The 27,423-nt window shown below is 47.6% G+C and overlaps 3 protein-coding genes and 1 long non-coding RNA gene across 10 annotated transcripts; 2 read left to right on the top strand and 2 right to left on the bottom strand.

Annotated features, from left to right (window-relative positions):
• The first annotated feature begins 155 nt into the window (after positions 1–155).
• GJA9 (gap junction protein alpha 9) lies at positions 156–19,768 on the top strand. Of its 3 annotated transcripts, XM_053964321.1 has the most exons (4): positions 156–423; positions 16,304–16,416; positions 17,396–17,755; positions 18,350–19,768. In XM_053964321.1, exons 3-4 carry the CDS (start codon positions 17,417–17,419, stop codon positions 18,947–18,949), a joined length of 939 nt encoding a protein of 312 aa, XP_053820296.1. In that variant the 5' UTR covers positions 156–423; positions 16,304–16,416; positions 17,396–17,416; the 3' UTR covers positions 18,950–19,768. The 3 variants fall into 3 exon arrangements, with proteins under 3 accessions (XP_053820296.1, XP_053820295.1, XP_053820294.1); XM_053964320.1 differs by having other exon boundaries at positions 156–275; positions 17,396–19,768; XM_053964319.1 differs by having other exon boundaries at positions 17,396–19,768.
• LOC128799712 (NF-kappa-B inhibitor delta-like) lies at positions 6,390–12,148 on the bottom strand. 2 transcript variants are annotated; one of them, XM_053964324.1, is made up of 12 exons: positions 12,069–12,148; positions 11,360–11,448; positions 11,245–11,278; positions 10,922–11,043; positions 10,282–10,466; positions 9,693–9,798; positions 8,884–9,030; positions 8,658–8,709; positions 8,036–8,193; positions 7,542–7,655; positions 7,032–7,196; positions 6,390–6,739 (listed from the first exon to the last, which is right to left on the bottom strand). In XM_053964324.1, the coding sequence occupies exons 1-12, from the start codon at positions 12,082–12,084 to the stop codon at positions 6,680–6,682; spliced, it is 1,248 nt and encodes a 415-aa protein (XP_053820299.1). In that variant the 5' UTR covers positions 12,085–12,148; the 3' UTR covers positions 6,390–6,679. The 2 variants fall into 2 exon arrangements, with proteins under 2 accessions (XP_053820299.1, XP_053820298.1); XM_053964323.1 differs by having other exon boundaries at positions 11,245–11,448.
• Positions 16,769–21,436, bottom strand: LOC128799714 (uncharacterized). 3 transcript variants are annotated; one of them, XR_008434810.1, is made up of 4 exons: positions 21,347–21,436; positions 20,027–20,139; positions 17,888–18,023; positions 16,769–16,978 (listed from the first exon to the last, which is right to left on the bottom strand). It is a non-coding gene; the product is annotated as an uncharacterized LOC128799714 (long non-coding RNA). The 3 variants fall into 3 exon arrangements; XR_008434808.1 differs by lacking the exon at positions 20,027–20,139 and having other exon boundaries at positions 21,347–21,435; XR_008434809.1 differs by lacking the exons at positions 16,769–16,978; positions 20,027–20,139 and adding an exon at positions 17,624–17,713 and having other exon boundaries at positions 21,347–21,435.
• On the top strand, positions 19,868–27,036 carry MYCBP (MYC binding protein). Of its 2 annotated transcripts, none has more exons than XM_053964326.1 (5): positions 19,868–21,830; positions 22,030–22,102; positions 22,309–22,496; positions 23,793–23,841; positions 24,579–24,617. In XM_053964326.1, exons 1-4 carry the CDS (start codon positions 21,816–21,818, stop codon positions 23,799–23,801), a joined length of 285 nt encoding a protein of 94 aa, XP_053820301.1. In that variant the 5' UTR covers positions 19,868–21,815; the 3' UTR covers positions 23,802–23,841; positions 24,579–24,617. The 2 variants fall into 2 exon arrangements, with proteins under 2 accessions (XP_053820301.1, XP_053820300.1); XM_053964325.1 differs by lacking the exon at positions 22,309–22,496 and adding an exon at positions 26,942–27,036 and having other exon boundaries at positions 21,711–21,830; positions 24,579–24,708.
• Positions 27,037–27,423: the final 387 nt, after the last annotated feature.

The following is a 27,423-nucleotide window of genomic DNA, read 5'->3' as shown; positions in this document are numbered from 1 at the left end:
CGGCGCCACGTGATGCGCGCACGTGACGCGTCGCCGCGCCCGCGCGGGGCGGGGAGCGGGCGCGCCCCCGCGAGCCGCCCCACGTGACGGGGGTGCGGCGCGCGCGGCCCTCAGCGCAGAGGGGCGGGGCCGCTGCAGCCCCGCTCCCCCGGGCCGTGAGGGCTCCGGCGGCGCCGGGAGGAGGGAGCGGCACGGCACGGCTCGGCACGGCTCGGGAGTGCCAGCCCCTCTGCGGTAAAGGTGACTGGCTGCAGGGCTAAGCGGCTTGCAAAATGGTAACGGACGCCGGCCAGAGCCAGCGTTTTAACTTAGGTTGCCGTTGCTTTTATCCCCCGTTAACAGCGCGGTGTTGATAGCGGAATGTTCGTATCTCTAGGATAGCCCTGGAGAGGCTGTTGCACAGACACGGGAACGGGGAGGATGGTAAATAGCTTTTACCAAGAATTTGCAATGTGTCTGGTGATACGAGACGCCGGACCCATGGATGGGAGCAGATCTCTCTCTGTCCTTATCTCAATTAATGACATATATATTTTGTCCCCACTTTACATTCATTTAGGGGAGTGACAGACAGGCTTTGGTGGGAGCCTGGCATCCAGCCAGGGTCATTCCACTTACAGGAAGGGAAGGCAAGAGAGGGGTAAGCAAAGTCAAGACAATTCAAGGGAGAGGTAGGCAAGGTATGGCAAGACGGAAGGAAGGAGTAGGCATGGCTTGACAAGTCAATGAAGTTCTAGGCAAGACAATAGTTCTGTACTGCGCTTGTGCTTCCCCAGTTTAGTTAGTGTTGGGGGTCTTCTTCGATGAAGGCTCAAGGTCTTCCTGGCATCTGAACTTCTCAACTCTTTCTTTGGAGCATGTGCAGTTATGGTGTTCCTTGATCTTTCTGGATATAACCGGTTTAAATTCTCCATTTTGTGACTAATTGGCTTTACATTTGCCAATTTCTCGTTAGTACATCCTGCTGTTTCCCAATATAGTTATACTTGTCTATTTTTGGGATTATTCACTTGGCATGTTTCTGTTTATTTAAGCATTAAGCAACTAGTTTACCACATACGAGCTATTACATTGCACAGAAAGTTATGATTCAGGTTTATATAGGTACAACTCAAGCTATACAAGCATCTTGTACGTTTGACCCAGGTTACAGAGGTATCACCTGCGTGTCCCTTGCCTGGCTTTGCCTTGCTTGCCCAGCGCTGCGTTTCCTCGCCGTGGGCTCCGTTCGAGCGCCGTGACCGGACGGTGCCGCCCCTGGGGGCCCTTGGGTGGGCTCGCAGCGCCGCCTGCTGCAGCTGCTGAGCGGCGGCAGCGGGGGAACGGCCACGGGCTGGCGCTGTGCGCTCGAAGGAGATGTCGCTGTCCCTTGGCGTGATGCCTTGTGGTTTTAGCTTCTCGTGTTTCTCAGATGCTGTACTGCGTCAGAGTACACTGGACTCCATAGAGAGTGTTAGTAAGCTCTCTTCACATTTTGGTCAGACAGAACAGTCCTTCCAGGCCTGAGAACCAAGGGCACCCTCTGTCTCAGGCCTGAAAAAAGTATAGACAAAAATGAATCGAGGAGAGGGGAGCAAACTGGGGGTGTCTGACTTCATTACCTGAAGCTGTAATTGGACAATTAACCCTGATAAGCAAATAGAACAGACAATTTTGGATGCATCTTTCTCAATCACTCTCTTGTCTCTCATGTGTGGATATTCTCAGCTCAGTCAGAGAGAAAGAGAAAGGTTTTCTAACCAGGCAAGAGCCTGGGAAACAGTTGGGAAAGAATGTAAATAATTCTCTAATCTATCTTGTTATTCACATTGTTTATAGATATGCTCTGCCACTGTGCGTCATTCTCTGCACACCAATGGTGTGACATGTTTTTACTCTAAGACAAATGAAATTAGTCTTCTCGATGTTCTCTATATATAGAGCGGTATATTTGAAATAAATCAGAGCTCATTTTCTTTGCCTTCTGATCTGGAGTTCTCTGTTCCCGTCCTGCTCGACAGCGACATCTCGTGACCCCTCGTGGAATTGCAGCGTCGGCCGAAGCCCCGAACCACAGCGTCTTGCGGGGGGGCTTTGCTGCGCAGCTCCACGCCAGTAGCCTGGAGGCTCTGGCCGGACACCTTTGGCCTCCTGAGAGAGGTAACGCTGAAACCGTGGGCCTTCCGGAGAAGGCTTGGTCCTGTCTGGACCGCGGGTCGGCTCTTAGAAGCCGAGAACTGAGTGGGACGGTTTTCCCTGAACTAGTGGACTGTCTGTCTCTTGAAGTGGACGTCTGCTAAGGGAGGGTTTCCTAACAATGGGGAACCAGCCATCTACGGCTGAACGGGTAGTCTTGGCTGCTTGGCAAGGCTGCGCCCCACAATTGGGGATCCGGGTCTCGGATGATGACTTCATCAGGCTCCTGAGTTGGGCTCGGGAGCATGGATTCCCTGCAGACCTTAGTTTCGCCTTTGATCGTAAGGTCTGGAATGAGTTGGGCCGGTGCCTCCTGAAGCAAGTGAGGAAGAGGGACGGCACAGCATCTGCTCTGTTTGCAGTCTGGGGATGCATCTATACGGCCTTGCCTCGTAAGACCCCGAGGAGCAGTGACTCCGAATGGGAGTTATCGGGAACTGAAGATGCCGCTTCGGTATGCAGTGGTGTCTCGGGAATCAGTGGGCGACAGGCGGGCGGGGCGGTGCCCAGGCCCGCCACGGCGCAGAGTGGGTCTGCGAGAGACGCTGGGACGCCCCGCGGACTTTACATGTCGCCGGGAACTCCTGCTAAGACCGAGTATTCCCGTCCCTGTGACTATGTTCAGCCGAGATATTCTTTGCCGACAGATCGGCCGCTGATTGCGCGGCACGCCGTGCCGCCACAGTCCGCGGCTCCGCAGCCCCCCCGCTTCCAGAGCGCATTCGCGGGGGGGCCGGCGCCGCCCGCGCGGTGGGGGCTGGAGCCCCCCCGATTCCTTCGCTGATGGAGCCTGCGCAGATGTACCCGTCCCACCCTCTGGTACTGCCAGGACCGGCAATGGAGCCTCTGATCCATCCCCTGGCACGCCCCCCGCCGCACGCGGGGGCCTCGGCTTTGCCAACGGGACAGGAGCATTGCCTCCCGGTCCGCCTCCCTGCGCACCGAGCGGACCGACAGATTTGATATCCTTTGAGATACCAGCGTCGGCCATGGCGCCACACCTGCCGGCAGCGGGGTTCGACGCCCCGCCTGCCGCTCCACCCACCGCTCCGCCTGGAGCGAGCCCGCCGCGACTGCCAGCGCCACTCTTGAGAGAGCCGCCGCCGCGGCCCCCCACCCCGGGACCGACATCGTCACCGACCCCGGGACCGCCAGCGCCGAAAGACGCTGCCGAAGCCGCGCCGCCCGCTCCGCTTGGGCTGCCGGCGTGCCGCGCCGCGGGGGAAACTGCACCCCCCGCGCCGCTCGCTGCGGGCGGGGAGCGCCCGCAGGGCACAGCGGCTCCCATCGCCGCGCTGCCTGAAGCCGACTCAGCAGCGACTTCGCTCTGTGATTCACCGCCGCCGGCAGAAGCAGGCAGCCTTGTGCTGGACAACAGATCCAGTCTGTTTGTTTCAGAGCCTGCATCCAGCCCACCACTCCCTCCGCTTCCCCCAGACTGCCCCGAGCTCTGTCCCACTGAGGCAGAGGCAGCGGGAGCGAACACCGGCTTGGTCCGCAGCAGCGCCACTGCTGCTGCTACCGTGGCTGGGGATGGGGGTGGAGCCGCGATTCAGTCCATTGTATCCCGCGGCAGGACGGACACACTGAGAGCGAGGAGCAACCCCTTGTACTGGGCAGGCATGAGTGGTGCCAAGATCCCCAAAACCAGGGTGGAATTTTATATTCCCGGGAAAACCTCCCCTGCCCGCGCCCCGCTCCTGTTCGCAGAGCGGGAGAAGCGGGGTCCCGTGAAGCTGTGGCTTCATCCATGGCCAGGTGGGGTGGGGGGAGGGCGAAAAGCCAGAGGAATTGCCGGGATTCTTTCAGCCTGGTGGAGGCGTGCACCGAAATATAAAGTTAGAATAGGTCGTCAATCTGTGGGTGGCTATGGAGTGTCCCAGGGACCCCAGATTCAGGGTCCCCAAGTGATACCTATGAGAAGCTGGGGGGAGGGACCGAGCCGCGTGGATCTTGGCTCGGCAGAGAGCCTGGGCTCTCCGCCCCCCCGGCCAGGTTTGGGACGCTTGGCCCGGCCCCCTGGACCGGGTCCTCCGCCTCGCCGAGCACCGCAGGGTCCTAGAGCCCGCAGGTGCTGCTGGTTTTTCCAAAAAAAAAAAAAAAAAAAAAAAAAAGGGAAAGAGCTAACAGCTCAAAGTACTGGAAAGCCACAACAGCCTCGGCCCAAGTGATTGAATTAAAGGCTGTGGCCATGGCATTTCAGAGATTTCATGGCATTTCATATGTCAGTCAAGTGGTTCATTGAGGACATGACTGCATGGGCCAAAAGCCTTGCATGATTCTTCTATCAAGTGCACACACCTTGCAAAAGCAATTTGATGAATGCCAACCAAGGCTTGACCTGCTGCACCTTACTGGCTGGGATAAATCTCAGAGGCCTAAGGGCATTGCAGCTGTGGCAAACAGATGTTACTCATCTTGCCAAATTCCGAATTTGGCTGATTTGGGTATGTGCACATTTGTTAATACCTTCTTTTCTGTCATGTGGGCATCTGCTCACACTGGGAAATGGATTTTGACAAGTTGGACTGCCAGTCCTTTGGCAGACTGACAATGAGTTGTTCCTATCTTAGAGGTGGTAACTGATTTCTTGAAATTTATACTAAGAGTTTGGAATCTCTTCGACTGTTCTGAGTCAATATCCAAATTGAGGTTTTGATTGATTGGAGTTGATAAGGCTCTTGAGCTGTGTTTGTTCTCTTTCCTTCAAGGGCCGTGCAGGAGAGCACAAACACCGCCTTTTCTTTTTTCTTTTTTCTTTCTTTAAACAAAAAGGGGGAAATGTGGATATTCTCAGCTCAGTCAGAGAGAAAGAGAAAAGTTTTCTAACCAGGCAAGAGCCTGGGAAACAGTTGGGAAAGAATGTAAATAATTCTCTAATCTATCTTGTTATTCACATTGTTTATAGATATGCTCTGCCACTGTGCGTCATTCACTGCACACCAATGGTGTGACATGTTTTTACTCTAAGACAAATGAAATTAGTCTTCTCGATGTTCTCTATATATAGAGCGGTATATTTGAAATAAATCAGAGCTCATTTTCTTTGCCTTCTGATCTGGAGTTCTCTGTTCCCGTCCTGCTCGACAGCGACACTCATGTAGTAATGATTTGGTGCATTACCTTGCTTTTTTTTTTTCCCTTGTTGCTAAAGCCAAGTGTGTAGTTTTATTGAATGTAGCATTTTACTTTTGTGTTGCCTTAATAGTCATGTAAAATAAGACCATTCTTTCCACTGGTGTCTGTGTCCTTTAAATTGCCTCTGTCAATTGGCAGAACAAGTTCTCAGCATCATTTCTCTCCCTCAGGCTTTGTTCATTGAAGGATATCAAGGTTGGTTTAGTAAAACTTTAAATTTCAGTAATTGTACCTAAACTATTCTTACAATAGCAATCTGTGAAAAAACTTTACTACATGCTGGCTAAAGTGGAAAATTAACACTGCTTATTATTAATTAATTAATTGAAAGTTAATTAACCCCATTAAGTAGAAAAATGAATTAGGAAAGTTCCATAATTTCTCTCTCTAGGAAGAGTATTGTAAGGTGCTGGTATGGTGTTGGAGATGCTAGGAGGAATTTCAGTGGTGTTAAAGTAGATTTAGAGGGAACTGGGAGGGATTGATTTGGTGGTATCAATCGGCCTTTCAGTGGTGCTGGGTGGGGTTTGAGAGTGCTAAAGAGGAGCTGTAGCTGGCTAAAATGGTTTTGGGGGGTGTTGGGAAGGTTTGAAGGTGGATTGGGGGAGCTGGGACGGTTTGGCTGTGAGGAGACTCGGTGGGTGCAGTGAGGCGTTTGATGGTTCTGGGGATGCTCCCCTCACCAGTTCCTCTAGAGCACCCCTAGGGCCGGGAGGGGAAAACCTCAGCATGTGGGGGCACCTCTGGAAGTCACCCCAGCTGGCTCATGGTTATCACCCTCCTTCCCCTTGCATTTTCCACCCTTTCTCCCTCGTGTTTCCTGATCTTTTCCCCTCACACTTCGCACCATTTACCCCCTTAATTTAAGGCCTTTCAATAGTGTCAAAGGAGGTTTTTTCGATGACTTAATCCTTAAAAGAAGAGAAAAAGAGGTTTTCTCAATTTGAAGCCCTTTGTTCCAGAACCCCCTCATTTTTCTGTGGTCAGTGGGGTGCACTGGGAGGGACTGAGGGGAGACTGAGGGCACTGGGAAAAAACAGACTCAGATTTTAAGAAAGTTTTTATTTAATTCCAGAATTCTGTCAGTTTTTGGGTTTCCCCTCCAATTTGCCATACTCCACCCAAATCCCCCAATTTGGAGGAGACACCTCTCATTAACAGCCCCCATTAATGAGGCTGGGGGGGAGGGCAAAGGGGAGCTGGACCCCCCTCCGTGTTCCTCCCCCCAGCAAACCAATGTGGTTCTGACTCGTTTCACAGAAATTTGGGGGCAATTTCATTGAAATCAGGGAAAGTTAACATGAGGAAATCCCCCAATATGGGGGTGTCCCCCCATCTGATACCCGGGAGACCCCGCCCTCTGACGTCACTCGGCGGTGTGGGGGGGGCGCTGGGACCCCCGGCGGCTCCTCAGGAGGAGGCGGAGCTGTGGGAGAGGGAAGTTTCAGGGAGGTCCCCAAAACACGGGGTTCTACCCCAGAATATGGGGATGCCACCCAAAGGTCCTGGGACAGAACCCCACGGTTTGGGGGTGTTGTGAAAGTGAGGGGGTAAAGCAGCAGGATTTGAGGGTAAAGCAGCAGGGATCTGAGGCAAAACAGTGTGATTTTGGGGTTCCAGGAGCAATTCCGGGCATTTCCCCCCATCACGAGTAAGTTTTAGGGTGCAGTGAGGTGCTGGGGATGGTGCTGGGTGTGAGGGTGATGTGGGGGTCTCACCTGGTCTCCGGGGGCCCCAGGGGGCAGCAGGCTCTGGGGCAGGTCGTGCTCCAGGTTGCGGGCACTGGGGTCGGCACCCCAGGCCAGGAGCAGCCTCAAAAGGGGCTCCTGGCTGGGGGTCCCAGGTAGTGCTGCTGCCATGTGCAGCGGGGTGTTCCCATGGGCCTGCGGGACATGAGGGGGCTCAGTGTACCCACAAGTCACCCTCCAGCACCCCTAGAGGTACCTCAGAGACCCCTGAGATCTGATTCCAATATCTCCAGCCTCCCCAGGCTCTCCAAAGACACCCCAAATCCTCCAGTGCCCTTTTGATCCCTCTGAGCCTCAGAGCCCCTTCACACCCCAGAAGCCACTAGAGGAACCCCAAAGAGCTCCACAGACCCCTCCAATCAGCCCCAAGAGCCCCACAGAGGTCCCTCAGTGCCAAGTGCCCCACAAGGCCCTAGGGGGAACCCAGAGCCCCCCATAGAACCCCTCAGAGCTCCCCCCAGCCCCACAAGTCCCTCAAACCTTCATGTTGACAAGGCGGGGGGCCATGCCAGGCTGGCGCAGCAGTAGGTGGGCCAGGGCAAGGTTGCCTCCCCGCACGGCCAGGTGCAGTGCTGTCAGGCTGCTTTTGGTGTCCTGGGGGCAAGACAGGGATCAGGGAGGGCCCCACAGGAGGTACCACCCCCCTACATCCTCTTCAACCTCCCCAAAGGGACCCCAAGAAATCCCAGTGCCTGGGAGCACAGGTCTGTACAACCCATGGGGTCCCTGAAGGGAGACACAGGGGTCTTTGGGGGGCACACAGGTGTTGTGGGGGTCTCCTGCCCCTCCCCAACCCTCCCAAGGTACCCCAAAGGACCCCAAAGGCCAGGAGCTCAGGTCTGCCCAGCACACAGGGACCTTGAGTTGGGACACAGTCATCTTTGAGGAGCACAGAGGTCTGTGCGGGGAACCCAGGGGATCTGAGGGACACCTGGAGAGTCTTGGGGTACCTGGGGGTCTTTGAGGGTCTGTACCTGACTGCTGCTGTCTGCCCCCATCTGCAGTAGCAGCTCAACACAGCGGAATCGGTCCTGGGGAGTGGGGGACCCCCCTCCAGAGCCCCCCGCGGGGCTGTACCCTCCCTGCAGTGAGGCGTTGTGGGCCAGGACAGCACAGTGCAGAGGGGTCTGGCCTGGGGGAGAACCAAGTGGGGTCAGGAAGGGCCCCTCCCCCAGACAGGGCCCCCTGGAATTGGGAACCCTCCTAGGGACCCCCTCAAAGTACAGACACACACCCGGGACCCTCCTACCATCAACCAGGACCCCTAAACTGGAGATCCCCCGTCCCCCCAAAACAGTGAGACATCCACCAGGAATCCCACCAAGAGCTACCAAAAAATAGGGATCCCCAGTGTCCCCTTCAAACCAGGGACCCACAAGCCGCTTCTGTATTGAGTACCCCTCAAGTGGGACTTTCCCAAGACACCCTGAAATAGGGACTCGTCAGATACCCCAAATCAGGGACCCCTGAGTCCCCCTCCCGTTGGGGACCCACCAACTGAATTCTCCCCGATCCCACCCAAACAAGGACTCCCCAAGAATCACCCCTACCCCAAGCCCCTCCACCACCCTTGCCCCCCCCCTCAAATTTACTGACCCTCAAAATTTCTGGCCTCCACGTTGACAGGAACCCCTGAGGACATCATAGCCTGGGAAGGCGAGGGGAAAGATTTGGGGTCCCCCTGGATAGCAGGGACCCCACTAGGCCGGTTCCCTGGTCTCCCAGGACAACCGTGCCCCTTCTGGACCCACTTTGGGGTCACCTTTGGGAGAGTTTTGTGGTCCCCATGGTTGCCTAGTCCTCATGGGGGTTGGGGTCTCACCTGGAGGATTTCAGGGTGCCCATAGGCTGCGGCCAGGTGCAGGGCCGTGCGGCCCCCGTGGTCAGCGGCATCAGGATTGGCCCCCAGGACAAGCAGGTCCCTCACAATCTCTGGGGCTGCAGCTGCTGCTGCCACCAGCAGTGGAGTCTGGGGGCATAAAATGGGGGGGGGTCAGGGAGACTTGAGTGACTCCCGGGGGGAGTTAGATGTCTAGGGGCTAAAGGGGGTCTGGGGGCTCTTGCAGGGAAAAAAGGAAGGTCAGTGGGATCTGGGGGAATCAGGGGTGGTTGGAGGGCATCACCCCTGAACCCTCAAATTATCACCCTGGTATTCTGCTACTGCTCTGCCCCCCTTTATTATTCCTTTATCATCCCCTCATTAATTATTTGTTATTAATTGCCCCTTCATTACCCTTTATTGGACTCTAATTATACCATCACTAATCATCCGTTATTACCCCCCCAGTATTAATTACCCCTTTATTCTCCAGCACTCCCCCTGTAACTAGACTGCAACAGAACCCTGTGATTAATTATTAATTAACTACCCCACCCCCATTATTAATTACCCGCATCACCCCCTGATCCATTATTGTCTTTTTACCCCCATCACCCCCTTATTGCCCCAATAAGACCTACTTATTACCCCTATAACCCCTTCTTTACCCCCAATGCCCTCAACTTCCCCAGGAGTTCTTGCACTTCTAGCTTCCCCTCCCCCCCCCCCCCCCCAAACTTGCCTAGCTGCTCCTGTATCTTGATCTCCTCCAGATGCCCCCTCAGGCCCCCCAGATGTGTCCCCCCCCTCACCTTGCCCAGGTGCTCCCGCACCTCAAGTCCCCCCAGGTCCCGCAGAGCCTCGGCTGCAGCCCGGGCGAGTGCCCACTGTCCCCCGGCACAGAGCACGTGCAGCAGCCTGAGGGTGGAGGGGGGTTAGAGGGGACCCCCCTTGCCCCTCTATCCACCCCCCACATTCCTCCCAGAACACAGACCCCACAAAAGGACTTGTCACCCCATAGCCCCTCCCAGTGGCTCACAACTGCCCCTGGGGGCTTCCCAGCACTGCCTTGTCCCACTGACTCCCCCATTGCCTACCCCCGAAGTCCACATTGACTCTCCCATTTACCCCACACTGATCTCACCCACACTGACCCCACTTCATCCCATTGCCCCCCCACTGAACACCACATTGACCTCCACTCACCCCACTGCCCTCCTATTGCACTCCTATGGGCCCCACTGACTGTTCTTCACACCAGTGACCCCCTAAATTGCACCCCCCATTGACACCCCCCAATTTCTCCAATTTAGCCCATTGATCCGTCATGGACCCTTTGATCCCTGCACCCTGTTATGACCCCTGTACCCCCCAGTGCCCTGCCATGGCCCCCCCACTCACGTGTCCCCCTCCTCGTCCTGCTGCAGCAGCTCCCGGGGGTCTCGGCCCCCCAGTGCAGCGCGGGCGGCTGCCAGGTTCTGGGGTTCGGGATACAGGTCCTGGATCTCCCTTCCCAGCAGGGGGGCCCCAAATTCTCCCCACGGCACTGTGGGATGGGGCCAGGCAGGGCCAGGGATGGCAGCAGCCTTGAGAGGGAAGCAGTCAAGGTGGAGGGGGGCTTCGTCCCAATTACCTCCCAGGGCTCCAGGTGCCCCCCCCAAATCCTGCCCCGATGATCCCCTCCCCATTTTCCTCTCCTTGTCCGCCGAGCTGCTACCCCATTGCCCCCACCTACATCATCTCCCCCCACTGCCGCTCCCACTGCCCCCAATTGCTTCCTTCATTCCCTCCCACTGCCTCCCTTAACCATCCCATGACCCCCGTGTAACTCTGCATTGCCCCACCATTCCCCTCCCAGTTGTCTGCTCCCCCTTCTCCCACCCATTTCCCCTATTCCCTCCCTTTGCCTCCCATTCCCCTGCCATTCTCTCCCCACTGCCCTCTCATTTTCCCCCATAGACTCCCATTTAACACACTGACCCCCCTTTAATCTCCCAGTTCACGCCCCATTTCTCCCCCTTCTCCACTCCAACCAGCTCACCTGAAACCCCCTCGGACCGGAGGCCCTTCCCCCGTGGGCCCCCCCCGGGCTGCCATGGGGTGACACATGTGGGACCGCACAGAGGCTGGGCGTCACTGCGGGGGCAACGGGCCAGGGAGCACCTGAGGAAAGACCAGGTGATAGGGAGGGACCTGGCGGGGGACTAGGAAGGTTTGGGGGGAGGGACATGGAGGGGAATTGAGGCACAGAGGGAGGACTGGGGGTGGGGACGTAGGGATGGGGGGGGGGGCATGGAGAGGATTTATGGGGCGCAGAGGGTGTGGGGGGATCTGGAAGGAGCTGGGGGGTCGGAGGTCACTCACCATCCGAGGGGCGCGGGGAGGGCAGAGCCAAAACCTGGGGGGAGAGCGAGGGGGTCAGGGAGGAGAGTGGAGGTGTCCCCGCGGGAGATGTCACCTGGGAGAGGGGGTCACCCACCGGGGATCTCGCCTCTTCCCTGCTCTTCTGCTGCCGTAGCTCTTTCAGCAGCTGCTTCACCGTCTGGGGCGGAGCGGCGCGGGGGGGACCTGGGGGTGTGGAAGGGGAGGTTCGGGATGTCAAACGCCCAGGCGTCTCCCAGATCCCCGTGTCTCAATCAGACCCTGTTCGGGGGTCCTCCCTGAACTCCTGAGATCCCTCAAACCGCCGTGTCATAACCGGGCCCCCCGGGACCCCCAGACCCCTGGCTCCTCCCCGAGCGAGGCAGGAATCCCCCTGTCGTGACGTCACGGGGATTCCCATGCGTCACCACCCGCCCCCACCGTCACCGCCCTCCTCCCCGGGGAACCCCCTCCTCCCCCGCGGGGAGAATCCAGCGGGGAGGCCCCGGGAATCCCCCCGCTCCTTGAAGGCCAGTGTCCCCCCTACTCCCCCCCCCCAGGTCTCCTAAAGGGTCAGCAGACCCTTCTCAGCTCTCTTAAAGAGCCAGTGTCCCCTAAAAGCGAGACTTAAAGAGCTAGTGTCTCCTAAAAGCAGCTCTTAAAGGGCCAGTGTCCCCTAAAAGAGCGTCTTAAAAGGCCAGCGCTCCCTCCCAGGTGTTTTAAAGGGCAGCACCCTGTCCCAGAAATCTTATAAGGCCAGCATCCCCTAAAAGCAGATCTTAAAGGGCCCGCGACACACTTCCCCCATCCCCCTTATCCTCCCATACCTCTCTGGGGCCGCATCCCCGCGGAATCCGGGGACAAATGGGGCCGGGGCGGGCGCGGGGACCGTTTTGGGGGGACTTGGGCGAAGAAACCCCGCCCCGGAGCGAAACGCCACCAGAACGCCAACGCTGTCACTGTTGCGACGAGTGATAAGGCAGGGGGGCGGAGCTTCGGAGGGGCCCACGGGACCCAGAGGATGGGTGAAGGTGGCGGGGTCACCCGGGGGTCGGGGTCCTTTGAGAGGGTGTCGGGAAGGGTCACAGGTCCTGGGTTGTTCCCTTGTGGCGTCATCAGCACCGATTTGGGGCGACAGTCCAGGGTCTCTCTCAGCCCCCATCATTTTGTGTGGGTCTTTGTACTCTCTTCCCCATCCTACGTGAGGGCTCTGTGTCCCGAACCCCAGAAGATCACGAGACCCACGAAGACCATGAAGACTGGAGATGCCAGGCACGGTGTCTTTATTGGGAGAGGGGTGATACACCGGGCTGTACCCCCCCCCACCATTTGCAGGATGTCACTGCTCCCCTCCATCCCCCCACTTGGGGGGTGTGTGGTGTGTCTTTCCCATTTGGGAGGATCTCTGCCCCATTTGAGGGAGGTTTCTGACCCACTTGGCAGGGGGGCATTTAGGATGGGGGGGTCAGCCCGATTTCTGTGGCAGTCTCTGACACATGGGACCCCCAACTTCAGGAAACCATGAGACTCACTGAGACCATGAAGACCTCTGAGACCACCAAGGCTGGTGGGTTTATTTTGGGGGATGTCACATAGCAGGGGGGTTCCCTCCAGGATCCTGACTGGGGCGGGCATCACAAGTGTACTTTTTACTACCATAGGCTGCTGAACCTTCACCAGTCCTGAAGCCTTACTCAGGCAGGCAGCTCCGTTCTCTAAGTACCAGAACACACCTGACCAAAGAGTTGAAACAGCCTAGGAGCTGCCAGCAGCTGAAGGAGCAGCAAAGCACCCTGACCAGAAGCTGTGGTTTATATACCCCAGCCTCAGTGGCTGCACATTTGCTGCCCCAGCCCATCCCTTCCTGCAGCCTATCTTAATTCTTGGCTCAGCCACTTTCACACCTCATGAGTACAACCTAGATGCTGCAGCTCTCAGGTGAAGCCCATCTCCCTTCCCCTGGCCCCAGCCACAGACACAGGCCCTGAGCCCAGCAGATGGATGCAGAACAGGCAGGAAAGAAGAAAAAAAAAGACTGGAGGAAGCCTAATAAAGTAGACATGGAAACTTGAAAATGCAAAGAGGTGCAAGGTCAAGAGAGAACTAAAAGCAGGCACAGAAAGCTATAGTACCAGTGTATATGTATAAATAAAATTTCATGGATTAAGAGAGGAAAATAGACAGCAAGCTATATAAAAGGATACAGAAAAAACAAATTTTTAAAGCTGAGGAATGAATTAAAAACTATCAACAGTGAACGAAGATAAAGACAGAAACTGTAAAAAAAAAAAAAAAACCTTAAACTTTCTGATCTAGGCCAGAGCATCTTCAGAAATTTTGCTTGTGAAAGTGAAAATATAAATGTGCACCTACTGATTTGCATGTGTATCTTAGCAATAAAAAGTGAATCTATAAGGCAGCACAGGAAATACACTAATTTGGAGTGTAGTGCTTCAGTCTTCCTATGGTAATCTCTGGTCTGCCTTCAAACACAGTACTGCTCAATTTGGTGATCCTAAAGACAACATTGAGTAGTACAGTTGTCGAAATTTCTCGTTGTTGCAGTTTATAATTTGTGATCTTTCTTAATTACTGAAAGAAAACTATGGGAGTGAGTTCATGTTAGCCTGAAAACATGTAGGACACATCACTGATGTTTGTGCCTCTTCTTATCTAGCTGTCCATTGTGGGTCAGACAGATAACAGTAGAAAATAAAAATCAATTGTACACATAAAGTGCACATTATTGATGTATAAAAATGAAAGGGCCTTGATCTTCAGAGACTATTTCCATGATTGGAGGATTACTGTGATGTTTGACCCTAAGCTAAGAAAAATCAATATAGTCATAAAAATTTAGAGAATGTTTTCCAGTGAATAAAACGCTAGTGATGTAGCTTCTAGACCTGAAAGAAAAAGAAATAGCCTCTCCATACAACACTAAATTACTAAATTCTGAATATTGTTATAAACAGTTAATGTAAATAGTCACAGTTCCAAGCTGTCTAAACTAAGGTAAAAAGCAGCATCAACACTATAAAATTATTGTTGGCACTTGAATTTATTTTCCCTCGTGAGTTGTCAAGTTGTCATTCAACTGTAGTATTATTTTAAAAGAGATAATGCATCCTGGAACACTGTGGATCGTTGAATTTTTTTTTTTTTTTTTTAATATTTAGGTTTTACAGAGCAAGTAAATCTCCAGCCATGGCAGCTCAGTCTCACCAAACACTTCAGGTTTTCAAACAAAGCTTCAGCATCTCTGCATGAGCTGGCAGGGAGTGTGTGTGTGCCTGTGGACCACTTCAGCAGACTTAGAGGGTTTTATTAATAACAGAAAAATATTTAGAGACGTACTTTAAGTACTCAATAGAAGACATGTTTAGAATCCTGCTTTAAGTACTTCATAGAGATGGCTGGCTAGAAAATGCTAGCTTGCCAAAATGATTGAGTACTTTCAGGCAAGCCGTCAAGTGTGAAATTGGACATGACCTATTGACTGATCTTCAGCACCAAAATTAAAAGATAATGATTAGCTTTTTACAGTTCTCAGCAGAGGAAGTTTATTCATCCTTTATAGGACATTTGAATCAGAACTACACTTTTGCAGAGTGCTGATGAGGATCACCTAAAAGAACATTCTAGTGCTAGATATGCTTCTTAACTCATATTGGTCCTAGCAGTGTACTTGCACATTAATACCAGGCATGCCTAATGAGGCTGTGCCCTTGGCCACTGCACTGCTAATGCTGGCTCCAGAAAAAAAATTTTATACACAAAATAGACATATTTATTTCTTTTTTCCCTTTTGTAAACCAAGGTTTTTTTCCCTCCCCCCTGCCCAACATTTCTTAGAGTGTTTGAAAGGGTTTCCCCAGCTTACCATCAGTACCCAAAATGTTCTTTGAGACCAGACAGTTTGTGCACTCTTTTATAACAGAAAATATTTCAGCCTGTTCTCCCTATTTTTCCTGCTGAGGTAATGCAGATGGGTAGTTTAAGGTCTGGATTAAAAATGGAACTTGTGTCACTTAGTCATTTTTATAGGCTATACATAAGTATCACTATAAAGAAGAATAACATCTTTACTATATCTGACATTTAAGACAGGAATTATAATGATTTGCTCCCAAAAATAAATACTGAATTACATGGATGGGGAAAATAGAGCAAAACCATTGTCAGCTTCAGGAGTATTTTAAAGACATCACTATGACAAGTAATATGGTCTCAGGAGAATAAATGAGAAGTGCAGAATCACAGAATATAGGAGATGCTGTCTGTGAGGAGGGAGTGAGGTTGGAGTGGCCAAAAGTACATTCACTGATGTTTTACACCAGGAATGTGGTGCTAAGCTGTTGCAGGAGAACAGACTGTCTGCAGGAATTTACAATTACAGTGTTTGGGAAGATTTACCTTCTTTTGCACAGGCAAGCTGAATGTCTGCTGCTATTGAGATACATAAACTAAAATGTAGTCTGAAAGTTCTGTTTTATTCTGTTTTTCTGAGGCTGAGACTGTTCCTAAAACTTAAAAGGTGCTATTGAGGCAAAAGAGAAGATAATCTCAAAGAACTTAAAGCTGCAGATTTTTTCTTTCTAGCTTTTTAAAAATGAGAATCTTTTACTGTTCATAGTTAAATTATGCTTGAAGCGGTAGTAGATGGAACAATAGATCGATTTTCTCCTCCCTTCAGCCCCAGCAAATATAAATTCCATGTGCAAAGCTCACACTCTATTTGCTACTGTAGCAAAATAAACTGCTTATAATGTGTCATTTTACTCACATAGATGGAAGATGGCAGGGGTTGTAATATTTTATTGGACGTCGAAGATGTTTAGTTTTTCATATTTTTGTAAAGAAAGGTATGTTTTATTTTTAATTTACCATTTATTTTTAATTCATTTATCTTTAAAAAATGTCTGACTTGCCTATTCGTATACTGATTTGCAAAAGTATTTTCATGTTTAGAAGGCTTAACATAATGATTCCTCTATGGACATTAATATTGTAACCATAAGATTCCAGCTTCTGTTGACTTGTTAGTACTCCTGTTTTATAGGGTGAAGATTAATCCCATTTGAAGAGAAAATGCTATGCTAAAGCACCTTTATCCTAAAAAATACCAAAGTAAGGTACTATTCTATTGAATTGTGCTGTCCATACAATGAAAAGGTAAATCTACAAGTGTTTTGCTTGTCCCCACACATAATAAAAATTGTGTTACAATTGTATATGTATACAATAACATAAATATTGAAAAGGAATTTAAAATTTTGACCACAATGTAGTATCCTGTTAATGGAGAAACAAATATATGAAAGAAAGGTGAGATGTACAATTATACACATACATTACCAGTTTATCTGTGTTCAGATGACAGTAATTTATGAAAATGCTGGTAAAGAATTTTTATGTAAATTATTTATTTTTCAAAGAGTTGTGGCCAAAGTAGTAATACTTGACACTTAGGCACTCTATTCACTATTTCAAATGCAGATATTGTTGATCAGAGGAAGCAAACCAATTACAGCAATTCTATTTATTTATTGTTGACATCCATTAACAAAAAACCAAATGTCTGCACAAAATTATATGCTTAAACATGTGTTTTTAATTAATATTGACATTTTCATTAGATGATTTATTCCCTCTTGAGCTCCTTTATAGAACCAATTTTCTGTTAAACACTAATTGGACTGCCATAATTACAGCTGTGAAATGGGGCTTGGAACATCTGAAAAAGAGGACAAGGAAATATTCCTGTATGTTGATAAGTGTCTTAAATATAAATGTACTGCTCTCACATTGTTATTGGATGATGGTTCAAATGGATCACATCATGCTCTTTAAATCCTGCTACAAGTCAGGCACTCTAGTTTCCACTGATAGGATGCAGACTGAGGGTGTTTAATATCTTGTAGTGATGTGCTTATCAGGATGTTAATAATAAAGTAGGTACAGGCAGATAATGCAGTTCTCCATCTCATAGGTGATAGAAAATAATACCTAATTATCAATGAGCAGTTGGTCATGTTCCCATGGTTACAATGTGAGATACGATAGTTTTCCCAGTGTTGTGTTTTTCATAATATGTTAAGGAAGGAATGCAACTTTTACAGTATTTGATACTTTTTTCTTTCATACATTTTAGTGTTAATATGGCAGAATAACCATGGGAGACTGGAATTTCCTTGGAGGCATTTTAGAGGAGGTCCACATTCATTCCACTATCATTGGAAAGATTTGGCTAACGATCCTCTTCATATTTCGAATGCTTGTCCTTGGAGTGGCAACCGAGGATGTTTGGAATGATGAACAATCAGAATTTATATGCAATACTGAGCAGCCTGGTTGCAGAAATGTGTGCTATGATGAGGCCTTTCCCATCTCTCTCATAAGATACTGGGTCTTGCAAGTTATATTTGTGTCTTCCCCTTCCTTGGTGTATATGGGTCATGCCTTATACAGACTAAGAGCATTGGAAAAAGAGAGGCAAAAAAAGAAAGCTCAGGTAAGGGTGGAACTTGAAAGCACTGAATTCGAAATGACTGAAAATCGTAAAAGACTGGAGAGAGAGCTCCGGCAACTGGATCAAAGAAAGCTAAACAAAGCCCCCCTAAGAGGCTCTTTGCTCTGCACTTACGTGATACATATTTTCACAAGATCTGCAGTGGAAGTTGGCTTTATGATTGGGCAGTATCTTCTCTATGGTTTTCACTTAGATCCCCTTTATAAATGTCAGAGAGACCCATGTCCAAACACAGTTGACTGCTTTGTATCTAGACCAACAGAAAAGACAGTGTTTATATTATTTATGCAATCAATAGCAACTGTATCATTGCTTTTAAATATTCTAGAAATTATCCACTTAGGATTCCGAAAAATTAAAATGGGACTCTGTGAGCAGAATAAAAACAAAGATGACTCTGACAATTTCTACATAAATAAATCTAAGAAATACTCTGTGATACCACACTCTTCTTTGGGAATATCCACCACCCCTCAGAAAACACTTCCTTGTGCTCTTAGCAGTTATGCCTTTTTGATGGAAAAGCAAACTGACACTATGCTCTACCCAGTTTTAAATTCTCCTTCTATGTTTCAGTCTGTGCAAAATAACCATACAGAAAGCAGCAGCAATTACACCCATTGCAATCAGGAAAATAAATCTCCAAAGAAGAGGCCAGCTACAAATGCTTTAGACAATCAGACTCAAAATGCTAGCACAAATAATAACGAAGGCTTTCTTGGCGAGCTTTGGACTGAGACACATGATGCACAAGAAGAGGCTGAAAAGAAACATTTTCTTGTTGATACTCAGAATGCAGATACTGCCTCAAACGTGTACTTGAGAAGCTTTGCTGAGATGCCATGTCAAACTTCATTGCAACCTGGTACAACTTTTCCTAGTACCAGTCTTAGGCAACAGGCAGTGGTTGCGAGCACAGGAATACCAACAAATTCTCTTCCAAGGAACAGTGACAGAAGACAGAACAGTTTCAATGTAAACAAAGCCCAAATTCCTTACAATACTGATGGAAAAAATTCCAGCCGACCAGACACTTCTGATTCTGTGGGGGTGGTGAGCTCAGAATCTACACAAAGCAGAAACTGGAATAGTCCTAAGCTTTTCTCTCTGTCTAGGCAACAGTCACTGTCAAGTAATGCCAGCAGTAGGCGTGCCCCCACTGATCTTCAAATATAACGTGAGTTAACCCATTAGCTGCACTAACCAATGCTGGGATAATTCCTGAACAGAGATATAACCCAGACCTATGTGTAAGTGCAGCTAAATAATTCAACTTTCACCAGCTGTTTACATAGTTGTGTAACCCTTTGAATAGTAGCTAAGTAATTTTAAACAGTTTCTTTACTTCCTTTGTAATGAAAATGTGACATAGACCTCAGTGTATAAACTTCTACACTCCAGCTAAAAAGGAAAACGTACATCCTCTCAATCCACATATTAGGAAAAAGGCATAAAATCACAGCTGATACTATTAAAACTGAATAAAAGTAGAAGACAAAATTTACAGTCTAATGATATTTTTTACAAAGACCAGTAAATTAAATTAGGCTAAAGATGCTCTCAGAAGAACTTATTGGTAAACATGTCTCTGCCTAATCAGTCTGAGAATTCAGACAGACATTTGGTAGCTGACCAAAAGTGGAAGGTCAAACTTATTCCACTGTTCAAACTGTTGTAAATACAAAGAGAAAAAGCATTTACAAAACAGATCACTAATTTGTTGGCTCCATGGTACACTTTTTTTCAGTGTATCGCCACTGACTTTCTCAGCAGAAAAATAAAAGTGAATTTCTTATAGTATACTATCAGAATTCAATACACCACTAATTTTTTAAAACATCATGAATTATAGATATGTTGTGAGCTTTACTTTTGACATTTTTCATAACACTAATAAGACAGCAAAATGAGAAAACAAGTTACTGAAATTTACTAATCAGACATTTTGAATTTCACAAACCAGAAGGCTTACTATGGAAAGCAGAAAAACAAACCAAAAAAAAAAAAAAAAAAAAAAAAAAACCCAAAAAAAAAAAAAAAAACCCCAAAAAAAACCACAAAAAAAAAAAAAAAAAAACAAAAAACAAAAAACAAAGACAGAGAACCAAAAAAAGCAAATATGGTAGTACCTTCCTGATTTCAGTTACAATGTCAAAAGACATATAAAAGGTTTATCAAACAGTAAAACTACTTCTTTTCTGTTTGTCTCTCCCCCGAATTCTGATAAACTTTTAAATCAAAGAAAGCTTCTACCTGTTTAGGAGGAGCATTTGTGTTTATGCTTTTTATGGGGACAACAAAACATTAGGACATTTATCCACTTGCTGTTCATGTCCATATGGTGTAAAGGAAGTTCCGTGAAACATCTTGAAATAATAAAGGAGGCAAAGATGAACAAAATACTATGGTACATTTGTAATCAAACTTTCCATGTATGGAATGCATTTATTTGAGTTGCACAGCACTGTAAATACTTGGTGAGGTGGTCACAGCTGGAATGCATTAGTATTTTTGTGTGTATTTCTTACTAGCAGATTTGACATACTGTTCATCTATTGAAAAAAATAATTTGTGAGATATAGCACAATGATGTTACAGCACAATGAAATTCTTGAAGTGCACTGTCATTATGCTTAGCAGATAGCCATGTTTCAGATTGACTGAAAACTGTACAATACATGCAAAAAAAGAAGCCAGAAGACCTAAAAGGATATTTTGCATGTAGCAGCAACATTAATTTGGTCCTGTCCACGTAAGAAATACACACTAGAACTATTAAAACTATTCACTGTAGATTTCTCTCCTTTTCACTTCTGTGTGTATACATAAATACATAATTGTGTTTATGCTGTAAATTTTAAGGTTGTATAATATACTGGGACATAGTGTGACTTAGGCAAGTTAATGCTGCTGCTGTGGCTTTGGTTCTCACATTTCTTGATGCGTAAAATTCTGTGGGCAATAACTGCTAATGCTTGTTTTGCATTTAATCTCTCCATAATAAAAAGCCTTGTATTTAATGCACTCTGTTCCTGCTGTCTAAATAATAGAAAGATAGCATTTAGATGTTCATGTATGGGGCATCATGTATGGGTTGTTCAAGACAAGTTAGAAAAGAATTTTTCTGCTGCTGTGAGGGAATTTTATTAACTTTTTTATGTCTGGGTATGAGTCAGACATTCTGTTTAATCACAGCACCTTCCCAAATGAAGAGGAACTACTGAAAAAGATAAACATTGTGGAAGAGCATGGAGAAAAAGCGTGAAAACTCCCTAACATCATATGTGCAAGATCATTTGGTTGGTCTTTATAATTTTTTATTATTATTTCTACAATAAATAGATTTTATCTGTCAATGTTTTCAGAAAAATAAACAGGTATAACAGTTTTTTTTTTTTTTTTTTTTTAACAGGCTAGGGCAAAAGATTTCACCACGTGTCACTTTTCAAAGGCTCTTGAGTAGGCACCTCTGCAGCTGCTGCTTGCTGCAACTTTTTCCTGTGATTTCAGTCAGCTGTAGCTACTGAAATTTATTAATCAGACACTTTGAATTTCACAAACCAGAAGGCTTACTATGGAAAACAGAAAAAACTCCAGCCACCCGCAAGACAGCTCGCCGCTCGGCCCGAACACCGCGGCAGCCGCCGCTCGGAGACGCTCGGGCTCCGCTCACGGCCGGCCGCGCTCCGGACGATGGCCGCTGCCACAGCTCGCCTTCCCCGCGGGGAGCTCCGGGGCTGCGTCCCGGCCAACGGGGCTGAGCTGAGACCCGGAACCGTCCCCTCGTCCCCCTGCGAGGAGAGCAGGGCAGAGCGGGACAAGGGCCAGAGCCGCGCAAGAAAGGGGGCACAGCGCCAGCCTCCGCTTCCCCTCGGGCGGCGAGTGGGAGGGCGAGGCCGCCCTGAGGGGAGCGAGGGCGGGGCGCGGGGCGGGGCCCCGGCCGTTGCCGCGGCGCCGTCGCCGTAGTAACCGTGGGGAAGCGCTCGCGCCGTTAAAGCGCAGGGCGCAGGCGCGCGGCCGGGGCAGGCGCCGTGCGGGTTAGATGGCGCACCACAAGGTAGGGGGGAGCGCGCCGGCGTGGGCGCGGTGCCGCTCTCTGTGCTGGCTGCGCGGAGCGGCGGGCCGCCGACCGACACCGGCTTGGCCCTTCGTGCCGCCTCTGCGGCGGAGAGCGGGACCGGCCTGTGCTAAAGGGCCGCCTCCGCAGTCGAGGCGGGGCGCGCCGCCGATCTGACCGTGTGGGCGTCCTCCCTCAGGCCGCGGACTCCAAGCGGGAGCAGTTCCGCCAGTACTTGGAGAAGTCGGGAGTGCTGGACATGCTCACCAAGGGTAAGTCTCCGGCTCGCGTCGTGCCGCCCGAGGCGCCGGCGGGCGCTCTTCGGGGGCGTTGCGGGCGGGTGCCGTTCCTCTCAGGCTGTCCCGCTCCCACCGAGCGGCTGCCGCCCCGCACGGCAGCGTCTCGGTCGTCCCTCGGGCTGCCTTGCCGCTCTCCACTGGCTTCCCGCCTCGCCTCGCCGATCGCTTTTTCTCCTCAGTCCGGCGAGGCGGCCGGCAGAAGAGCTCGCCTGGAAAACTTGGTGCGGCGTGGCCTGGAAATGGAGCCCGAGGTGCGCGGCGAGGCGGTGCACGCCGGGAGAGGGCAGCGGGCCGCTGGAAACGTGCCCCGAGGGCTGCAAACCGCTCCTGCCCCGCACGCTCACCGTGTGCGGGGCGAGTGCTGGAGGTGCGTGTAGAACGGGAAGGCGGGTCCTTTCCCCGCGTGGTGTGTTGGAGACCTCTCTTCTTCGACCAAAGTGCTACTTCCAATGCGCACTTTTGATTAATTTTCTTCCAATGCGTGCTTTTCGTGAAGCTCTTCAACAGAGGAAGTCAGTGCTTGAGATGAAATAACAGCAAATGTTATCTTAAAAAAACCTTTGTTTTATACCCTTTCTTGGCTAGAACTTAGTGCTTTTTTTTCCTAGAATGAATGAAACTAAGTTCTGGATTAATGACTCTACATATCAAACCGGGGAAAATGATGATGCTAAACTTGACACGTGACTTGGTATCTTCGAAGTACTTCTAACATCTTTTTGAGAACCTTCCAATGGAATGTGGCAAAATATGTTAATATTGAAAAAAATAATATTCTGCTAATATTGAAAATATGCTGTTTAAAGAGGGAGCAGCAGATCTAGGATGTCAAGCGAATAGCTGCTGCACTAAGAATTTTGGCCTGGTGTGTGAGTACCATTTGATTTTTCAATCGCAGTACCATCCTATGGGATGCTCTTCCAAGTCTTCCAAGCAGTGAGGCAGCCTAACTTTGCTTTTAACTTCGGAAGTACTTAGCTTAAATCCAGTTTGGTTGTGTAGCTCAAGACACCTGAAACTGGCACATGGCCCCGTGGGGGAGCAGGGAATGGTTGTGATTGGGAACTTCCTGGGTATTCATGTGACAGTCTCCTGTTCTGTTGCTATGCAAATGGCTATTTTTATTTAAATTGTCGGGGTATTGCTGCTTTTGTTTGGCGGTTTTGGCCATTAGAGCCCCCACCCGTAAAAATTATCAGTGTCACCTAGCCATTTAGTAGCTGTTTAGTTTTGTAACTGTAGATGCTCAATGGAGGTTTGCTATTCTGCTGGAAGTTACGAAACTGCCGATGTCTTGTGGTTTAAAGATGTAGCTTAAGTAGTTTTATGAACAATATAGTTAGAATTTCAGTCTTACTGGCTAAAGCTAGTACTAGGGTGCATGTGGCGTATGTAAATTTTTTCAGGATGTTTTGTGTTCTGCGCTAGAATAACCAGAACACAATGTGGGGTTAGGGATCAAGAAAATTCTCTTTAGCTGTTACTAGGTGGAATGCTCTGTCCCCTCTGATACAGCAGACCTGTTGCTTATGTCAAAGTGTACAAGTGAAAATCTTGTTCAATGGAAAAATGCAACATGTATGCTTTCTGACTGCTGATATGTGTTTAAAAAGCTTAGAGTTGCATGAACTTCTTGCAATTGTTGAATATTTTCTATTTGCAGTGTTGGTAGCCTTATATGAAGAGCCAGAGAAACCAGATAGTGCACTGGAGTATCCTTTTTCTTTGCTGTGACTTATTTATTGAGAGTTCATGCACAGTATTGCTTCTGACTCATGGGTGGACTGGATAGACTCATTTCAATGCCTTGCATTCAGAACGTGACTTTTATCAATGCATTTTACCTAATGATTGCATTTTCACAAGCTAAGAGAGTCTGACAGGATGCAAGAGAGCTGGGTATTTCAGTATGTCAGTAATTATGAAGCTAAGTTATAGGTCATTTCAGTGTTGTAGACCTGCAGCATTAGATTCGAGTACCTGCAGTGGCAATGGGTTCTGAAGTTTGCTTCTTCACACTTCCTTTTTCTGTTGTTTTTTGTTTGTTTTTAAATACACGAAGAAGGGGGAACTAGCATATGGCATATGTGGTTTCTTGCTGTTTTTAAGCAGCCTCCATTATTGGGTATTGCTTCTTTTTTTTTTTTTTTTTTTTTTTTTTTTTTTTTTGGTTCTTTCTTTTAATTCTTCAAAACATCTGCCATTAAGAAGAGAAGAGGAGGTAGTAACGCATAAGGATTTGTACTGATATCTTGTTTTTGTTTGTTTGTTTTTAAGGAATATAGTTACGAATTTGAAAAGCTCTCCTATTTTGGTAACTTTTTCCTGTAGTAATCTCAATGGCTTACTGCAATTTTGACTATGTGTACTGCAGTGTTAACTTCAACACGGGTGTTAAAACTAAAATGTAGTTATACAACTGAAGAAATACTTAACATCTAAATATCAGTTTTCTGAAGCATCATCTGGGAGTTTCAGCTCCTGAGAATCCAGAAATAGAGGCACTTCACTTGGAAGTGGCAGAGATGAAAGAAAAATATGAAGCTGTGCTGGAAGAAAATAAAAAACTGAAAACCAAGGTAAAAGTCTACTTGGTGTTCCTCTATAGTTCCATATTATACAACAAGAAAAATATTTTCATTACTTGGAATAGAACTAACTTCCATTAGAGTTACTTATAGATGATGTTTAGCCTCATGACTGAGAAATGCTGATAGAATTCATTGTAGTAAAGATTATTTTTTTATGGCACACTTCTTATAGAATATAACATAAAATATTGCTAAGCTAGGGATTTTATTTACTTAGGGAAAATGTATTGTGTTCAATACGTTGCATTGAGTCTTGTTTGGATGTGTTTAAGTTGTCTGATATTATGTAGATCATGCTTTCAAGACAGTTGTAAAAACAAGTAAGGTAGTGTATCCATTATTAACCCTTTCAAAAGGCAGATTGAAGGAGGAATATTATGTATTACTTTGTGTCGCTTGGCACAGACTTACACATGGCAGGATCTTACACAGGCATTTAGATCCGTGTGGAACAATAATTTGTGCTTTTTACTTAAAGTGACCTTGGTATTTTATCTGAAACAACAATGAATCTGAAGTGCTAGCTAGGGCAGGGCGGTTCTTTAATGAGTCTGCAGGCTGAGAGAGCTCCGAGGTGTGAACAGCTTTCTAACAACACTGAAGAAGGAAACGCCTGAGATACTTTATATGCTAGTAGCTTACGTGCCACTACAGGTTTCCATGCATTTGTTGAAAGAGGATGGTGGCTGTTATATGTGAATACCCCTGAGTTTTTTACTGGGAGACAACCACCTCGCTTTAGTTCTGTGAGAATGGATAAGAAATACAAAGGGGTAATGCCCAAGAATCCTGAGTGCCATCTTGCTGTCATAGGAATTCTCCTTCTTCCCTGTTACCCATTATGACTCCTCAGCTACATTTGATATTTTTTACTAGGAAATATGGCAAAGAACACAATTTTAGGCAGAGTAGCAGTAGACCAGCCAGTTGTTTTAGCAGACTTAAAAATGCAGCTGATAGTAAGTAGACAGATAAGAGCAGAGTAATCTGGGTCTTTGTTTAAAGAAGTCAAAACTTGTTGCAGGAAAGTAAGTCTTTTGGAATCATGGGTTCCTTGGTGCTTCGTTCTTTAAATAAGAACTCCTTCTTTACATATTTTCCAGTATTAGTGTGTTTTGTTTTTTCCTGTTCTTTCCTCTACAATGTCATGCCCATCATTCTGACATACTGTAGGAGTTCACACAGCATGCAGGGAGAACACTACCATTCTCTTGCAGCAGTCCTCTAACATAAAATATGTGCCTTTATCTGTGCATTTGTTGGTAACTACTGTTGCATTCATCACACGAATGTCAGATATTCATGTGTGTTGGGAGGAGGACAGGAAGTCACAGGTCCTTGGTAGAAAAGAAAACTGACCGGGTTGTATACTAGTCATCTGTTGTAGTAAAATATCTGCAACAATAAGAAAATACAATTTTAGTGGTTCTTGTTAGCAGCAGAGTGCTGCAATTTACTGTTGCTGGTAGGAAGAAACACATGTATATTTTTTGTTTATTATTTTTAATTATGCTTTTTAATTTTATTTATATGTACTTTTTTTTTATTTTTAACCTACTCTGCAGTTTGCAGAGGTGAGGAATCTTAGTTGAGTAAACTGAACCAGGATATTTCAGAGAGATGGCCACAATTCTTGAACTGTTTTTGAAGCTTGAACTTGCCTTTAATGCCACTGAGGCCAAGTGAACAACTTTGTATCTTCCTTTGGTAGTAACTTTACAAGTAAAGGTCATATTTAAGTTTGTAGTTGCCCAGGTTATATTCTCCAGGTTATACTCTCCAGAAAGCATAATGGAGCTAGAATGATTGTAAGAAATGTTAGGTTGGATACTATTGCAATGAGAATGACTGTTTCATTTAATCATGTTTCAGTGAAAGCTTATAGTACCCTAGTCACAAGCAACTGCTATTTAAGATGAAAGTACTTAAAGACTGCTAGAATTAAAAATAGGGAAAAGTTAAGGGCAAGACATGAGTGCTTCAAAGTGCATTTAAGAATCACCTTGTTATGGCTACATGGTTATACAGTGTGAGAAATGGATGTTTTGGGAGAAGATTTATTTTATTGCCTGACTTGAAAATGGGCTTGCGTAAGGATGAGGGAGCTAAAATGCATAAAGTAAATGGAACAAGTCCAGACCATACATTTTCATTCACTTTTTAATATAGTGTGTTACATGAAATATTGCTGCTAACTAGATTCCTTTCTTTAAATCCACAGCTGGCTCAGTATGAACCACCTCAAGATGAGAAGCATGGTGAATAACAGTAGTTTTTCTTTTATTGCCTTGACTTAATAAAGGGCTTCCTGAGAAATGCTGTCCTTGTGTGTGAACTTTGCATTGTCTACTTTGTTACTTCATCTTAAAGAAAGAATGCATTACTATGAGCATGCAAATGCCATGGCAACTGCTGAGTTAAGCATACTGGCCAATGTTCTTGCTTTCTGTGTTTAAGAAAAGATGACAGTTATGATTAACTTCTAGATAACTGTGCTTGCCAACTCCATGTAATTTTCACATCATGGTCAATGGTCCTGTTGAACTATGGATCTGTCTCTTTGTTTTCTTTTTAACTGATGGACCAACTGTACATTAAAGCATGACCTTCAAATTACTTTCTATGTTTGTACTCAGCACTGAGGTGAGACTTCTACTGAAGCTGCTGGGTAACACTACTCAGAAGAGCAAGTATAGTTAAGTG

The sequence above is a fragment of the Vidua chalybeata genome, chromosome 25 (assembly GCF_026979565.1).
Source record: "Vidua chalybeata isolate OUT-0048 chromosome 25, bVidCha1 merged haplotype, whole genome shotgun sequence".
Taxonomy (NCBI): Eukaryota; Metazoa; Chordata; class Aves; order Passeriformes; family Viduidae; genus Vidua; species Vidua chalybeata.
This window is presented reverse-complemented; position numbering and strand designations above follow the sequence as displayed.

Coding starts and splice junctions, on each gene's coding strand:
- GJA9 (XM_053964320.1), top strand. CDS start 17,417: ATGGGAGACTGGAATTTCCTTGGAGGCATTTTAGAGGAGGTCCACATT.
- MYCBP (XM_053964325.1), top strand. Junction 22,103..23,792: donor GCTGGACATGCTCACCAAGG/GTAAGTCTCCGG, acceptor TTCTATTTGCAG/TGTTGGTAGCCTTATATGAA. Junction 23,842..24,578: donor AAACCAGATAGTGCACTGGA/GTATCCTTTTTC, acceptor TCTAAATATCAG/TTTTCTGAAGCATCATCTGG.
- LOC128799712 (XM_053964323.1), bottom strand. Junction 7,197..7,541: donor CCCGCCTTGTCAACATGAAG/GTTTGAGGGACT, acceptor CATGTCCCGCAG/GCCCATGGGAACACCCCGCT. Junction 6,740..7,031: donor CTGGGGCCCCCGGAGACCAG/GTGAGACCCCCA, acceptor CCTCTCCCACAG/CTCCGCCTCCTCCTGAGGAG.